Source organism: Callospermophilus lateralis, chromosome 1 (assembly GCF_048772815.1).
Source record: "Callospermophilus lateralis isolate mCalLat2 chromosome 1, mCalLat2.hap1, whole genome shotgun sequence".
Taxonomy (NCBI): Eukaryota; Metazoa; Chordata; class Mammalia; order Rodentia; family Sciuridae; genus Callospermophilus; species Callospermophilus lateralis.
Window position 1 is genome coordinate 137970439 of NC_135305.1, and position 17555 is coordinate 137987993.

At 44.3% G+C, this 17555-nt stretch overlaps 1 protein-coding gene across 1 annotated transcript in view; it reads right to left on the reverse strand.

Moving 5' to 3' along the window:
• Positions 1-254: 254 nt before the first annotated feature.
• The window catches only part of Cdc45 (cell division cycle 45), a 31107-nt gene continuing 13806 nt past the window's right edge, over positions 255-17555 (reverse strand). Inside the window, exons 8-19 of the mRNA XM_076866956.1 lie at positions 15184-15245; positions 13748-13798; positions 12327-12446; positions 11260-11391; positions 10884-10982; positions 9073-9234; positions 5747-5885; positions 5585-5668; positions 3450-3568; positions 3205-3281; positions 1851-1916; positions 255-302 (exon numbers count right to left, since the gene is read on the reverse strand). Coding sequence (XP_076723071.1) covers positions 1852-1916; positions 3205-3281; positions 3450-3568; positions 5585-5668; positions 5747-5885; positions 9073-9234; positions 10884-10982; positions 11260-11391; positions 12327-12446; positions 13748-13798; positions 15184-15245 — 1110 coding nt within the window. The 3' untranslated portion in view covers positions 255-302; position 1851. The remainder of the gene's footprint in view (positions 303-1850; positions 1917-3204; positions 3282-3449; positions 3569-5584; positions 5669-5746; positions 5886-9072; positions 9235-10883; positions 10983-11259; positions 11392-12326; positions 12447-13747; positions 13799-15183; positions 15246-17555) is intronic.

Consider the following 17555-nt stretch of genomic DNA (forward strand, 5'->3'; position numbering starts at 1 on the left):
TAGAGGATAGGATCCTTAGGGTGTGGAGGAGGGGGAGGCACATCTCTGTGCTTCCTGGCATGGAGGATGCTGGGGACAAAGGACCAAGCCTCCTATGGTCCCAAGGAAGGAAGGTTCAGGGCACACCCAAGTGCTGGCCCCAAGAGCAGAGCATTAACGGGGAACAGAATTTAAAATAAGTATTTTATTCCATTAAAAGCCACTATCCCTGCATCTCAAACTATACCTATAACTTAAAATCTAAATAAAAGCCAATTAAATATAAATAAGGAGAAGGAGGTCATTTCTGAAGAAATCAAATTCTGGAAAAGAAAAGGAAAAAAAGGTTTCAAACAAGTCTGATGTCTCAAATGTAACAAACTGCTCAGGCCTTCCCTCTGGCTTGCTGGGCTGCTGCTTTTGAGCAGCCTCAACCCCAGGGGTGAGGGGCAGGTATCCCAGGATAGAAGAACACCCCAGATCCACCAAGGTACCCATCATTCTCTGCTGGGATTTGAGCTGTCCACATGAGAGCCCCTAATGCCCTCGGGGGCCCCCAGCACTTTCTTTCTTGGAAGACCCCACTTAGCTGTTTATCTTTCTAGGGTGGCCCCATGGCACCTTACTGAGGCTTCTCTCCTTACTTTGCCTGGCCAGTTCCCCATCCCTTGCCCCCTTTATCCCTCAGCATGCAGCATTTTCCCACCTCCCATTAGGCACCTCACCCCTGCCTGGCCAGCAGGATGCACACAGCAGGGTTGATATCAGATTGCAAGGAAGAGGTCTGCCTCCAATGCAGGTCCACTGCCTGAGAGCTCCCATATGTAACCTTACACCTCTGCTCCCAACTAAAGAGCTGGGTACTCATGCTCCCAACTCACTGTCTAAGGGTATCAGCCAAATACACTCAGGCTCAAGGTCACTGCTGATAGATAACACAGACCTCACTGAGAACCCAGAACCTGTTCCCCCAATATGGTCCTATACATTTAAGCCCCTCAGAGGGATGGACTACAGGGTCCCCGAGACCCCCTATACTATTCTGGTCTCTGTTCCCTGTGTTTTTCAGTTCACCATGGATAGGGGGAGCAGAGAGGACTACTTGTCTCAGGAGACCCTCTACATCAGAGCCTTGGCAGGGTCATCTGCCACAGCAATAGACTCCAGCCTAGGGCTAGCAAGAGTATTCACTGTAGAAGCTCTGGGATGACAAATGGTCACACAGAAAAGGTTGCCGATCCCCACTTCCCAAAAGGCCCTTCAAGAAAGAGGTGGTATGTGGGACAGTAGGGAGAACCTGGCTGGGGAGGTGTCTTGGGTCACAGTGGCTTGTTGGTGGCTCACAATGAGCCTCTTAGGACAGCCATTCACTGGTGAAGGCTCATGACATTTTGTAATTTGCAGCTGAGCAGCTGCCAACAACTTTGCTTTTTCAAACATCGAGTACACCAAAGCCCAGATAGTTGGCTCTGTAGACTCCAGGCCAGAGCCTGACATGAAGGCTGTGGGAGCAGGAGGCTCTAAGTGGCTTCTGAGGGCAGAGCCAGAGAGTTTGTGTGTCCCAAGTGTCCCACATGCAATGCCCAATCCCATGGTGTGGTCAGCAGAGGGTGAATGCCAGGTCTTTCTGAAGAGATTAACAGGATTTAATGAAATTAGGTTCCTAAAAAATGCCCCATTGTGGCCCTGCTGGCGGTCTAAGGACAGGCATTCTTGGGAAAAATATATTGGTCCCAAATCTTCTCAAAAACCCATCTGAATCCCAAGTAAAAGACTCCATTGAGGAAGGACAAAGCTGGGACTCAGGATAGGGCTGTGATAAGGCAGGAAGCCAGGTCATCCTGAGGACCCCAATCTTCCCCCCAGCTCACCTCAAGACAGCAGGGAGACAAGGGCATCCAGGAACTTGCTCCGATCCTCAGCCTTCAGCTCAATTACTAAGTAATGAAAGAAAAACATCTTGTGAGAAGGGAGGAGTGAGAAAAACAAGGCAAGAAACATGAACTCCCTCTTCCTGACACTCTTAGACCTAAGCAGCCTTCTACTACATTCCAAACTGTATAGGCTCTTCCATGGCCTGTAATATTCTAGACCATTTGATTCCATTTCTCTATCTCACTGTATTTGATCCTTAGACCTGCTGGCTGCACTAGGGAAATGCCAGAGCCATGACCTGTGGGGAAGATCCTCTGGGCAGCTAGGTATCAGCAATGACAGGCTATAGAGGAAACATAGGAGATGTATCAACTCAGAGTAATACAGACCTGAAAAGGGACGGGCCTTTCCACCCCATCCAGCACAGGTGCCTTCCCCCAGAGTGGGTTGTGGGAGACCTAAGCCTCCTGCCCTACTCTGCCTATGCCTCAGATTTAGTGTCCTCTTCTGTAAGAAGGGGATATAATACAAACTGCCTGAATCTTGAAGGTCCATCAGGTTCAGCCAAAGACATGAATCCTGATCAAAGAGCAACACTGAGCTCTGGAACAGGGCTGGTCTGGTTTTGGGAGCAGTTCACGCTGTAGGCCACTACCCCAGGAGTCCCATGCCCAGCCCACGAAAGCAGGTACTAGCTACACTTCATTCCCCATACCCCTCTCCAGCTGTCCAAACCTCGGGGGAAACCAGGCAGCTTTCAATTCCAAATCTTCCCTATAAAAAGGAGGTAGGATATTTTGCAAGCCATCTGGAGACAACCTTTCCCACAACACATGCTACATAGAATAGACTGAAACTACACAGCACCACAGCTATGACGGCTATGGCATAAGGAAGCAGATTCGGAGACTGTTCAGGGAATTTGAATACAGACTGGGTCTCCTGGGACAGTGACTTGTAAGGACACGGGGTGGTGGTATAAGAAAAAGGACCTTTCTAGGATATAAAGAAGTACTAAGGAGTATTTTGGGCTCCTCCAAACTCCTATGGTGAAATCTAAAATCCAGCATATCTCAGAAATTTGAAGACAGGGCATTCAAAGAGGTAACAGGCCCTGCTGTTCCTTGCCCACACTGTGGAAGATGATCCTGATTTGGTGGGAAAATGATCTTCAGGGCAGGAATGTAAGTCTAAAGCTGGGCTCCCAACTCCCTAGAGCAACTGGGAGCTGCTTTGCCTGGGCCTAGTTTCAAGAGGAGAGGAAGGCTGTTGGCCAGGCACCTTTGGCAATGTCAATGTGCCTCTTTCCAGGGACAGATGGAAGTGTGGCCAAAAGGCAGAGACACTCACCTGAGAGGTCAAAATGGTTGTGCAGTGTCCGGGAGCTGGTGCTTTCTGCTGCTTTCTCAAAGGCCCGTCCAAAAAAGCTGTGGGGAAAAAAAGGCCTCTTACAATGGGACCCTTTCCATCTATGCCCACTGTGACCGATGTAGGAAGATAAATGTCACTTGATTCAGTGAGGCTGATGGGCCAACATGACAAGACCTCCAAGGCTCCCCAACTCCACCAACCCAAGACAAGAGGAAGCCACTCACTTTTTTCGGTCAGAACCGTCGGTCTCTGGGGGGATGCCTACTACCGTCACTGTGCCCTGCTCTGTGCTCAGAGGGGCAGCCATCACCAGGGGCAAAAGCTTGCAGCGTCGGTTCTTAGTCTGTAGAGACAAGGACATCCTCAGTCAAGTTTTGTCTCTAATTCATCTTTTGACATAGTCATTCCATTCAGAGGTTTGGTTTCAGAGCCAGCTCCAGCCTTACAGTTCTGCCCTGAAGATTACTTTCCCACCAAGATAGGGTCATCTTCCACAGTATGGGCAAGGCATAGTGGGCCCAAGGGTGCCACTGATACCACAGAGCAGAGTATATCATTCAGGGTTCAGGAGTACCAATAGTGTCAGACTACTCCTCAGAAACTATAGGGACTCTCCTGTCACCAGAGGACATGCCAGAGTCCCCACCTGATGTTTTGGCTCCAGCCTCCTGTTATCCACCATCCCAATTCCACGTGCCCTGCTTGTTCCTTACAGGGGCTTTGCCCTTGCTATATGCCCCATCATTTCCTTCAGGTCCTGCTGCACCTGTTGCCTTCTCTAGGAATGTCCCTTTGTCCAACAGTCCCACTTCATCTTGCTCCTTCCTCTCTGTAGCATGTGCCTCTACCTGAAACTGCTCAGAGGGGCAGCCATCACCAGGGGCAAAAACATCCTCACTCCTCTTGTGTCCCCTTGCTGCACTAGCATTCCCCCAGAACAGAGACTCTGAGTGTCATCTCAGTGCCATTTCCACAGCAACCCTATCTTTCAACCAAGGTAACCGACTGCCCTGGTTTGTGCAGGATCAAGGGGAGTCTCAAGATGTGAATGGGGACAGTTGGCCACTCTATGAAAACAGGGCCTAATGGTTATTCAATCAATGTCTGATAACTGAATGAATCCTGTGAAGTACATATTTGTTCACTGTTTTACAGATGAGGAAACAGAGGCTCAAAGATCCAATAATTCATTTCACATCACACAACTGACAAATGAAGGAGACTGAGATCTGAATCAAGCCTAGAGGATTTCAAAGCTCATTTTTTACTTCTAGTTCACCTTTTGACATATAGTCATTTAAGTCAGGGGATTGGTTTCAGAGCCCTCCATGGATACCAAAACCCAAGGATCTCAAGTCCCTTATATAAAATGGTTCAGTATTTGCTTAGAATCTATGCATGTCTTCTTATATATTTAAATATCTCTACAGACTGCTTATAAAACAATGTATATCACTTCACTTACATGGATCCAGCATAGTACTCAGTGAAGAATGAATTTTGATCTTTGAAATTCTGAAATTTTTTTCCAAACAATAATAAAAAATTATACATACATACATTGCACATTCTGTTTGTTTTTCTGTAGTGGTAGGGGTCAAATCCAGGGCCTCATCCATGGCCTCAAATCATGGCCTCATCCATGGTTAGGCAAGTGCTCTACCACTGAACTATACCCCTTTCAAAATATTTTTGATCCAAGGTTGGTTGAATCCAAGGAGGCAGAACCCATCGATACTGAAGGCTAGCCAACATTCATATTATTCTGTAGGTTAGTTTAGTGGCATGAGAGAATTTTAACTTCCTATTACACATTTTGTTTAGAATATCTCCCAGAGTAAACCCTCATCCTGAAGCAGAGTAAGACTCTGATTACTGAAATGTGTTGGGACCATCCTTTTTACAATTATGCCTGGGAAGAGCCTGATAGCTTGATTTTAGCTGTTTAAGGATCTCTGCCTAAATACCACCCAAGTTAGGCATGTGTTCCAAATCAAAGCAAAGTTAGGCCAAAAGAAGACAAATTCACATGCAGAAAGTTAGCCTAGAAGACAAACTTTCAATGGAAAGCAAGTCTGTGTTACAACCAATTCCATGATTTTCTGACCTGCCCCACTGCTCTGTGTGGGCTCCTCTATTTGTCCACATGAACAATGAGTGATGAAATTAGAGCTTGTGGAAACTGGAAGGTTTTTAGAGGTCAGCTGAAAAAAATATAGCTCAGAAAAAGGGACAAGTCCAGCTCCCACAGCTGCTGAACAGCCACAGGTAACCTTAGCCACCATCTAACACCTAGTCCAGAGTGCTTACCAAGCATCTGCATGCCTGCACCCATGGCCCCATGTGCCTAGATTCTTACCGAACACACAAAGGACTTGAGCAGGTGTTTGCTGAGCAGGCTCAGAGATGCTGGCTTGGAGAATAACATGACATCTGGAGTGCCCTGGGAGGGAGACAGAGATAGTCATTGGAGGCCATCAGCAGGCATGGCTCAGTACCTATGCATTGAGGAAAGACTAACCTCCATAAGGGAGCAGTAGAGGAAAGGCCCCTGAGAGATGACAAGGTTGGTGCAGAGGCAGCTGGCGATGGTCTGCTGGGTGGCTCTTAGCTGCTTCTTGGCAAGTTCCAAGCCAAGGTACAATTTGTCCAGGTTACTCCTGAAATAGGGCAAACGCTGCTTTGGGCATTGCCTATTGGTAAAATATTAAGTCACAAATAGATTGCTTGGATTCCTGGCTCAAGAAGGGCTTTATGGATAAATGTTTGCCTTTTTTGCCTGCTGAGTTCCCCTTCACATAAAAGGAAGGAAAAAATGAATAAACTACTGTAATGGAAGTGAGAAAGGGTGATGCCATCAGAAGATAGGAGACTGAAGATCATATAAAAGGTGGTCTGAGGAAGGTACCTGGAAGGCTTTGACAGAGGGGAGGCTTGGGCAAGGGCTAGAGGGAAAGACAGGAGACCCTTCTGCCCAATAGATGGATTTTTACTCTTCTTCCCAAAAAGGGAGAGTTCCCTTCTGAACAAGAAATGAACCCTCTGTTTAGGGCCCTCAAGCAAAGCTGTGCCTGACAGAAGTCCCAAATGTGATACTTCCAATCCACCAAGATAAAGTGATGCCTTCTGGCCAGCAAGCTGGAGGCCAGGTACTCAGAGGTCAGCCAAGATTCCACAATACCCTTCCTGAATATAAAGTATATCAAACCACTTGAGAATCTAAGTCTGGCACATGAAAGAAAGACAATGTCCAATGCCCTATCTAAGAATTCTATACCAACTACCCTCATGAACTGTCTTACCATATGCATTTCATAACTGCTCTTAACAGCTTTTTAAAATAGGTACATATTCAGCTATTCTGAGCACTGGCCCCAGAGGGCTAAAATGAAAAATCTGAGCCTGGTGCTTGAAAGAATGACAATTTTCAATGTCATTCTCAATGTGGAAGATTCCAGGCCACCTTAGGAAGACCCTGTCTCAAAATGAAAACTTAAAAATGTACAAAAATAAGTTGTATTTCTACATAATAACAATAAGTAATCTAAAAATGAAGAAAAAGAAGTCCAAATGTTTAGGAATAAGTTTAATTTTAAACATATAGAGTTCATATTCTGCTATCATGGCAATAATCACAAAATTGATCTACAGATTAAATATTCTTTCCAAGAATTGGCAAGGTTGTCCAAATATTTATATGAAAATTCAAGTTACCAGTCTAGTCAACACAATCTCAAAAAAGGGAAAATTGGTACACTCACATTTTCCAGTTTCAAACTCTGCCACAAAGCTACGGTAATCAAATCAAAATGTGATACTTTTTAGGATAGACATGGATGTTGGAAGCAAACTGAGAATCTAGAAATAAATCCTCACATTTATGGCGAACTAGTTGATTTTCCACACAGATGTTAAAATAATTCAAAGGGAGAACAAATCATTTTTTTCAACAAACAGTGCTGGGACAAGAGGATGCCCATTTGCAAAGGAATTAAGTTAGATCTCTTCATTACACCAAACACAAAACATAACCTCAAATAAATCAGACATCTAATGTAAGAGCTAAAACCACAAAATTTTTAAAACAGTGTGAAATCTTTGTACTTTTCTATTAGGCAATAGTTTCTTAGTTATGCCACAAAAAGCATAAGAAACAAAGGGAAAAAACAGATATCTAGACATCATCAAAATTTAAAACCTGTGATTCAAAGGACACTATTAAAGTGAAAAGTTAACCCACAGGATAAGAAAAATATTTGCAAATTATATACCTGCTAAAGGACTTGTATTTAGTACAGGTAAAATAACTTGCATAATTCAATAATAAAAAGACAAATATCTAATTTAAAAATAGGTAAAGTACTCTAACAAACAAATCTCCAAACATGATAGACCAACATGAAAAGATGTTCAACATTATTAGCGATAAAGGAAATGCAAATAAAAATCAAGTAAGATACTTCTTCATGCTCACTAGGATGGCTATAATCCAAACCACAGACAATAACAAGTTGGGGAACATATGGAGAAACCAGAACCCTCATATACTGCTGCTGGGAATGTAAAAGGGTAGAGAGAGCCACTGTGGAAATTTCTCAAGAGGTTAAACCTAGAATAACTATGTAATTTAGCAATTCCATCCTTAGACATGTAACCAAGAGAAATGAAAACATGACTACACAAAAACTGGTGGAAACAAACCATATGTCTATCAACTAATGAACTGGTAAACGATATCCATTCATTGAAGTATTATCTACAATTAAAGGCATGAATTACCAATATAAGCTATACCATGGATGAACCTTGCAAACATTATGGTAACTGAAAGAAGTCAGAGACAAAGGACTATGCATTGTATAATTCCATTTATACAAAATGACCAGAATAACAAATCTATGAAAGTGATTGCTTATGTCTGGGAGGGATGGGGATTTGGGAGGTGAGAGCTAAGTGCTGTGACATTTCTTTTGGGGACAATGAAAATAGTCTAACATTAGACAGTGGTTATGGATGTACTTTATACTAAAAGTCGTCACATCATACACTTTATTATTATTATTTTTAGATACATCATGTACTTTAAATGGGTGAATTGTTTGGTACATGAATTATATCTCAATAATACTATGTTTAAAAAAAGTATGTTAGTGAGAAGACCCAGGAAATCCCAGAAAGCAGGACCCCCTATTTTTTACCATTGCACAAAATCAGCTCTCTGAAGTTAGAAAAGCTATCTGAATCATGCTTCTTCCTAAAAAGTTAGGGGAATGAAATTTGCAAATAGAGATCAAAACCCTCAAAGTCAATACAAGAGAAAATAAATAAATAAATAAATAAATAAGAGAATAAGAGGCAGAATAACATCCCTCTCGACAGTGAAAGTATACTAGAAAGGCATGCCTTAAAAACAGATCAAAACTGGCATGTTCTGTTTCATAGGATGCTAGAAGACATGGAAAACTAATAGAGGTCATCTCAGAAGTGAGGATTAGAAATAAAAGAATAACAACTGATAAATGAAGACTTATTCAAGAAGAAACACAAAAACAAATAAATACAGCAATGTCTTAATAGATAAAGAAGATGAAAAAAGTTAAATTCAAAAAGAAAAAAAGAAAAGGATTTATAAAGTGACAAAAAACTGTGTAGGCAGCATGATTGTGGCACCCCACTCCATTGATTGTGATTCCAACTCACACTTGAAGTTTATGCAGGACAAAGTCTCTCTTTTGCCTGTGGGATCCCTTGTAGGGGGACCTTATAGGCATCCCTGTACAGTTGGAACTTGAGGACTAACTGGAGACATCCCACAAGGCAATAGGAGCCTCTGGTCACATCTACTACCTGGAGAGACTGTCCAGAGCCTGGATGAAGTGGTCCGTCCCTGAGTTGTCCTTTTCAGGGCTCTCCATCAGAGACATGGTGGCAAAGACCACATCACTGGCAAGGAACTTATGCTTGAACCCAAAATGGATGCTGAAAGTCTGCACACGCATGTCCTTCATCCTGTCAAGGGAGGAAGCAATGTGGCTGTCACCCACAAGTAGTAGCCAAGCTCTCACAGCCAGACTAGTAGAAGACCTGATATCTCTCAAAAGTCCTTATTAATGTTCTTATCATGACCACTCTGCTCAGAGGATGAGGTGGGTCAGAATATCCAGACATGCCAGCCTTGCAGCACAGAGCAGGTGGGTACCTCATCCACAGCTGTTTGGCTACCTAGGGCAAAGCAATAAGTAGCTGTTGGGCCAATGGTACAGACAGGGTCATTTCTAATGCCCTAGCATATGTGCTGGGAGCCGGCTGGGGCTCGAGGACTCAGACACAAAGGTTTCAATGGTACTCCGGACCTGGTTTGGCAAAAAAAGCTCACCTGGACATGGCTCTAGTGGCCTGTTTCCTATTTCTAGTGAAGAAGGATCTGGTTAATCTCACAGATCTGTACCACAGCCTCAGAATTTAAGGCTCCTAAACCTCAGGGGCACTTTAAGAAGATATATACATACATACATATATATTTAATATTTATTTTTTAGTTTTCGGCGGACACAACATCTTTGTTTGTATGTGGTGCTGAGGGTTGAACCTGGGCCGCACGCATGCCAGGCGAGCGGGCTACTGCTTGAGCCACATCTCCAGCCCCAGAAGATATATTTTTTAACCCAAAGAGAATTGAACACTTCAGGAATGGTCAGATTCAGATCATACTCATTTGTACATTCTTAGGGTTATTTTTGCATTATTTCAGAAGTATGGCTAAAGCAAAAGCCCTAGCTTTATTTTTGGTAGTAAAAAATTCTGTTGCTGGGTGCAGTGGCATACACTTGTAATCCCAGCAACTCGGGAGGCTAGAGGATGGCAAGTTCAAACCCAGCCTTAGCAACTTAGCAATGCTCCTGAGCAACTCAGCAAGACCCTGTCTCTAATGAAATATAAAAAAGGGCTGGGGATGTGGCTCAGTGGTTAAGAGTCTCAGGGTTCAATCCCTGGTACCAAAAAAAAAAAAAAAAAAAAACCCAAACAATAAGAATAGCAACAACAAAAAGAATTCTGTTTTGTTTATCATAGGAAATATTTTCATGGAGTTAGACAGAACTCAGCAGTATTTATCTGAAATTAGTTCAAATCTGTGAAATTAAATCAGTCATAATGAAGTCTTTATTATTAAAAAAATAAAGAAAAAGAAATCAAACCACCAAAAGATGCATTTCGTATAACAAAATATATAAAAAATGGGAACCATGTGACAGAATAAAGAAGATAACTAAATATGAGATTTAAGAAATGCTGATTTGGGGCTGGGGATGTGGCTCAAGCGGTAGCGCGCTAGCCTGGCATGCGTGCAGCCCTGGATATGGGTAACCTGGAGCTCTTTGACCTGTACAAGGACTATGTGAGGCACACTACTATTCTACTTTGATAGATGGAGAAACTGAGGTGCAGGGATTCTGAATGCCCTATATTGTGGTCATGAAAAATAAATATTAAAAATATTCTCTCTCTCTTCCCCTCTCTCTCTCACTCTCTCTTAAAAAAAAAAAAAAAAAAAAAGAAATGCTGATTCTATCCATGTTACTTGTTACAAATGGTCCTCTCTGTTTTTCCACAGAAGCCGTAACTTTAAACAAGCTTAATCAAGGAAAAAAAATGTTTACCCAAATTTATTTGCAGACTCTTCAATCATTTCCCGCAAATTTTCCTTCAAGGAGATATCCATGGACTGAAACTTCTGCTTCACCTGTTTTAGAGGAAGCCTGGAATGAACAAGCCCAAGGCATATGAATGAGACTGTTAACACCCCAACAGTATGGAAAGAAGACTGTAATGGGGTCATCATGCAAGTCATTGAGGGATGTCCTAGAACATGCTGAACATTCTGGGATCTAGAGGGGAAGAACTAAGGGTGGAACATGCAACAGCTTCATTTTACAACATTTTCATGTTACATTTTCTGAGTAACAACAAAGCTGAGGGCTTTTTCCATGGGGAAGTAGGCAAGGTGGAGGGCAGCAGACCAAAGCAGTCACTTACCCCATGTCTGCAAGGAACTCCTGGAGTCGTTTTTGCCCATGCACAGACCACAGCTTGAACCTGGCTGCAGTGTAGCTGGTGTTGCACAGGCTGTCATGGAGAGACCAGTGCTGGTAAAGCACCAGGCGGAGGCTGAGTCCGAAGTCAAGGAATATAGGTGGTACCCACTGCCTGCTACCCACCTGAAGATGCACAATGACTCACAACCTTGTCAGTGCAAGGCCCTTCTCACAATTCTCAGCAGAGGCCTGCTCTGCTCATGGAGTCCTCCCTTGATAAGCTTGCATTCATAACCAGGTATGGGGCTGCCTGGATATGGGTAACCTGGAGCTCTTTGACCTGTACAAGGACTATGTGAGGCACACTACTATTCTACTTTGATAGATGGAGAAACTGAGGTGCAGGGATTCTGAATGCCCTATATTGTGGTCATGAAGAACAGTGTTGGCAACATAGGACATGGAAGAATGTCTGCCATCCTGTTCTGCCCTTGCCTGCTCCACCTAGCTCAGCCTACCCACCATCTATCCTTTCTAAGAGCACTCCATCAGGACACCAACCAAGAAGCCTCCACCCTCAACCCTCTTTTTGAATTCACCCTTCACCATTTATGGTCCCCTGAGCATGGTTGTGACTGTGGATGGTCCTCATCACAGGCATCTCCTCCACAGGACTCATGTTGGCACTGCCTGCTTTCCATGGTCATGCTGGCACCCTGCCACCACTTCTCTGGATTCTTGGAGTATCCTGTCTTCACTGCCATTCCCTTCCTCCCAACTCTGGGATCCCAAGAGTTGCTGTCCTCTACCTCAACTCTCCATGGCTTCCCACACAACCCACACAGTTCTGTGGCTACCAAATATGCCATAAGGGAAGTAGGATCTGGGATCTAGAGGGGAAGAACTAATGGTGGAACATGCAACAGCTTCCTTTTACAACCAAGTGAGTAATAACAAAGGGAAGTAGGCAGGGGCCCCACCCAGTGACTAAGCAAACAGCACCCGCTGAGCAAAACACTGGAGATAGTGATGCTACCTGAAGCCTGAAGGCCTGGGCTACAAGGATACTCATATTCAAAGGAGATCCGTGTACAGTCCACAGAGAGGGTGTTCTCTTCATCTTCATTTCGGTGGTTGTGCCGGGACACATGGCGTTGCAGGATGCCAACATCAGTCACGTACTTCATTCTGTAAAGACAGCACCACAGGCTGGACCATCTTCTTATTGCCCACCATGCAGGCCATCCCTATATAACAACTGAGGAAGTATGGCCACCTACTACATAGATACCAAGTAGCCAGGGTAGAGCAGAATGGGCTGGGCAGGGTGGAGTAGCTGGGTGGTATGTGACATGACTTGGGGGTGGGTACTGCAGAGACCTGGCCAGGCTGCTAGCCCACATAATTAAGTAGACAGATTCCATAAGTGACAGCAAATACAGACCAACACAGGAAGTGCTACCAAGTGCACCAGGGTGGGCAGCTCCCATTCCAGGTCCCAGAGGGACACCAAACAGGATGGTGACAGCAGGCCTCACCTCAGGTGAGGACAGGAACCTGCCACTGCCTGAGCCACTGTTTCTAGAGCCTACCTTATACGTGTACATACCCTATACTACTTTTCACAGAAGGGGGACTGTGGCGTAGAGAGGTGGTAGGTTATGGTAATGCAGCAGTCCAAGCAGTGACTCCAGGTCTGAGGCTTGGGGCTCTCAAGCTCCTGGTTTAACCAGCAGGATTGAATTGGGTGGGGCAGGGGAAGAAGGACATAACATGCATAGGGCCTCTTCAAACTATAAGTGGAATCTAATGATCAAGCAGTGACTATGCCAGATCGCTCAAGAACATTAGTGTGTGTCCCCTGGAAGAGGATCAGCACCTCAGGGTTGAGGTCCCTGTCGATTCTCTTAAGATGTCCCACATGATAGCCAGAGGAGGCGAAGCTATCCCATGAAAAAGAGGGGATAGGAAATGATACATGGTACTGTTCAAGGCTCCACCCCTGCCCCAGTGTCCATGTCTTGGGACAGTCTTTCAGCTCTGAGTCTAACATATCAGCCCTTCTTAAAATTCTCTGGAGCCTTCCTTTGCCCTTGTGATCAAACTCAAACTCCCTGGCACCCTTACTCCCCAGCTCCACCTTTCTTCCCTCATCTGCCTAGTTCTCATCTCTCCCTTAACACCCCATGGTCTCCCATGGCCACCCCTCAGCACCTGCCTCTAAGCCCCAGCACCAGAACAGGGGAGACTAAGTTCCCTCCTCCAACCACTGGTTCCATCTAGTGGACTTCTCAGGGTGATGAAGAGGCCAAAGCAGGCCACAGACACTAAGTTCTTCTTGGTGACAAGGGCACATCTCAAGAAGGAGAGTCTGCTCTCTCCTCTTCTCCACAGGAACCTACAGTGATGTTCCTCCCTGCTGCAAACTCACGCTGTCACATAGTCACAGGATAGGGCTAACCCTGGAAAATAAGGGAGCACATACTTACTGGGTAATCTTGTCTTGTACCCACTGGTCTGTTAGTCCAACAATGGCCCACCTGGAAAGAAAGAAGGCAATGGAGCTGACTACATCCCACTTGGGCTTGGCAGGGCCTATGTTACGGAGCCAGGTAACAGGATGGACAGCCCTGGCTCAATATACCCAGGAGTATCCTGTCAGCATGGCCTCCCAACTCACTGGGCACTTCCTGTCCAGGAAATCTTAAGTAATAATCTTTGAACTTATTTTCTATTATGATAACATATTAAATTTGTACCTTTTGTCTAAAGGACCAGGGGCTATCTCAGGCCAGATTTTCCCCTGGATATTGAAGAAAACACAAGGTTAGGCTCCCAGCACCAGAGCAATGATTGGACAGGCATAAACTGACACAGGCCAGATAAGAACCATTAGGGCATCTGCCAGTATAATTGAGTTTCCTGTGTTTTTGTCACAGATCAGACATGAAGGTACTAGGCTTATGCTAGTAAAAGTATCCAGTGAAAGACATGCTGTAAACACCCATGCCCAACTCCCCTTCATCTCCTGTTAGGGCCAGGCTGCTAGTGGTTCTGGGACAGAAATCCCAAAATAACATGGTAGTCAGGTGCAATGTCACTGTTACAGGGCTTCTGTACCCTCCTCCAACCACTGGCTCCATCTAGTGGACTTCTCAGGGTGATAAAGAGGCCAAAGGAGGACCTTTTAGGCTATAGCTTGCCTCCAGTTAATGGGAATGGTGTTTATTAATTCAGGACTAAGCCATCAGACTGAGGATAGTTGGTGGGCACATGAACAAGCGCTGACACACAGTACAGGGATAAGAGCTGAAGACTGGCAGAGGCCAACAGGCCAGCACCCTCACATTCAGGCAAAGACAGAACTCCTCGGTTTACTGGTGGTTCTACACAACTCCATTGGCTGTCCTAAAGTCCTAATTCCACAAAGACCAATATAATTACCACAGTGGGTGGTGAAAGCTAGGAGGGCCTTGGTAGACGTTGTATTACAGAGGAGAAAACAAGGACCCCAAGCAGCAGGCTAACGTGATGGAGTCAGCCACACCTACACACTTCTCATTCAGAGAAAATGTAGAATTTATTTCTAGATCAACCAAGTTGACAGTAACTGGCTTAGGCAGGTCTGCAATCTGCAGAGAGAAATCAGAACCATTTTCTGTGTAATATTTTACCATGTGACAGGGCTGCAAGGATGCTTAGTGAGGCTGCCTCATTCAAATATCACACTCCTTTGGCTGCCTGAATTTACCAAGTGCAAGGCTAAGCAATGAATTAGGAAGCGTGGAGCTGCACTTTAGTCCCAATTTTCACCCCCTGAGTTTGTGTAAAGCCCCCAGAGCTTCATGGTTAGGAAGACCAGGGTCATACATAATCTCAGATGGGCTGCTTTAGACATTCCTGGTTGGGGGAGGGGGCTACATACCACAGCATGTCATTTAGGTCCTTGGACATCATCCATGCCAGGTCAAACATCACCATAGCTGACTGCAAGAAAGTAGAGAAGCCTGAGGTCAAAAACGGCTGCATTCATGAGAAAGGCAACACAACAAGGCCAGACCTAGGCCAGCAGAGTCCCAGTCAAGTCTCTGAAGACCAGGGTGCTTGGGTGAATTTCAGCTTAATGTGATGAACAAGCTCACATTAAACTGAGGGGAGAAAGACTGAGAGAATTCAACAGACCTGCACATTCTCCTCCACTACTTAAAGTCATTATTATCTGTATACTTTGTTGTTGGCAAGGGAAGGGTGAGAAGAAAGTGCTACCCAGGGGGCAGCCCAGGTGCAGCATTAGGCAGGACCTCTATATATCTCACAGGGTTCCTTGGTGATATCTGAGGCAAGTACTAAACAGAATGTCAGAAGAACACACAAACAGTGTGTTCTTCTGACATTCTGTTTGTCTGGCTTTGCATCTGCCCTCCTTCTACTTGGCTGGCAGTTTCAAACAAAGAAGGTGAGACCAGGTGAGGCAGGGCCCTTGTTCCAGTTACCTGCATATTAAAGAGGGAAGGGCCTCTGGACCCCAGTAAAGGTCTTTCCAAAAGGGCATTCAACAGATGGAAGCATTTAGCAGGCCCAGCAGAGAATGTGGGTTTGGTAGGAGACTGTGGGAGAACTGGTGTCTGATCAAGACTCTAAAGTCCTCTTAGCTGTAAGATCCTGGGCTTCCTCCAGAAAAACGATTTCAAAGAGAATTATCCACATATATGGAGGGAGATGGGCATCTTTTCTGAGTGCCCATCAACACCCTCCCTATCCACTGCTTAAAATTTTGTCATTTGCTGGGACAGAGCAGAGAGGGTCAAAAGATGATCCTTCAAAAGACAATGGAGGGCTGGGGCTGTAGCTCAGTGGTAGAACACTTGCCTCCTACATGTGAGGCACTGGGTTCGATCATCAGCACCACATAAAAATAAACAAAGATACTGTGTTCATCTACAACTAAAAAAATAAGAAAAAAAAAAGACAATGAAACCTTGAAAATAAAAGGGACATGGGAAATACAGTGTTCAGAGTTCAAGATTTGAGACTCCATTTCTAAGACTATATATAGGATATTTTATTGAAAAATTTTCTTCTGTTTTGTTTTGTTTTTGGTACTAGAGATTGAACCCAGGGGTGCTTAACCACTGAGTCACATCCCAAGGCCTTTTATTTTTTGACACAGTCCTATCAAGTTGCTGAGGCTGGCTTTGAACTTGCAATACTCCTACCTCAGCCTCCTGAGGCACTGGGATTACAGATGTACACCACTGTGCCCAGCTGAAAACTTACTTTCTAGGACTACTTATGGCCTTGAGCTCTGCTCAACAAGAACAGAGTCAATACAGTATGTTTTCTATATTAAATTCTGTTTATAGGGGCTGAGGTTATGGTTCAGCGGTAGAGTGCTTGCCTCTCACATGCAAGGCCCTGGGTTCAATCCTCAACACCACATAAAAATAAATAAAATAAAAAGTTATAAAATTAAAAAAAATCTGTTCTATAAAACACACACATTGATATGCCATTGTAAGTCTAAGGTTTTATCCTCTGGCACAGAGATTACATATGTTTTTGATGAACAAATATAATAGCTGCTGTTCTCCGCGCACCTATAGGATGCAAGGAAACATCCTAACGATTGCCTCTGAAATGAGGATTATAGATGTTCCTCAACTCAGGAATATCCCAACAAACCTATCAGAAGTTGAAAATACCTAATCTGTCTACATGGTACACTACAGAGTATTGGTTGTATATCCTCATGATACCATAACTGACTAGAAGGAGCTTTGGCTTGGTGTCACTGCCCAGCATTGCCAAAGAGTATCAGTAGCCCAAGAGAACAGCCAAAATTCAAAATTTGATGTATGTAGAATATTTATTATATTTTATGGAATGGAGTATTGCCTGATTCTTTTTTTTTTTTTTTTTTTGTACTGGGGATTGAATTTAGGGGCACTCGACCACTAAGCCACATCCCCAGCCCCATTTTGTATGTTATTTAGTCTCACTGAGTTGCTTAGGGTCTGGCCATTGCTGAGGCTGGCTTTGAACTCACAATCCTCTTGCCTCAGCCTCCTGAGCTGCTGGGATTATAGGAGTAAGCCACTGCACTCGGCTGCCCGATTCTTAAATAAAAAACAAACCAATTATCTTTAGAAAAATATAAGTAGTTACTTGGGATGCTAAGGCAGGAGGATTGCTTGAATTCAAGTCCAGCCTAGGCAACATAGTGAGACTGACTTCATCTCTAAAAAAATTAGAAGCATAATTTCTACTAAATATGCACGGTTTTCACACAACCAAAAA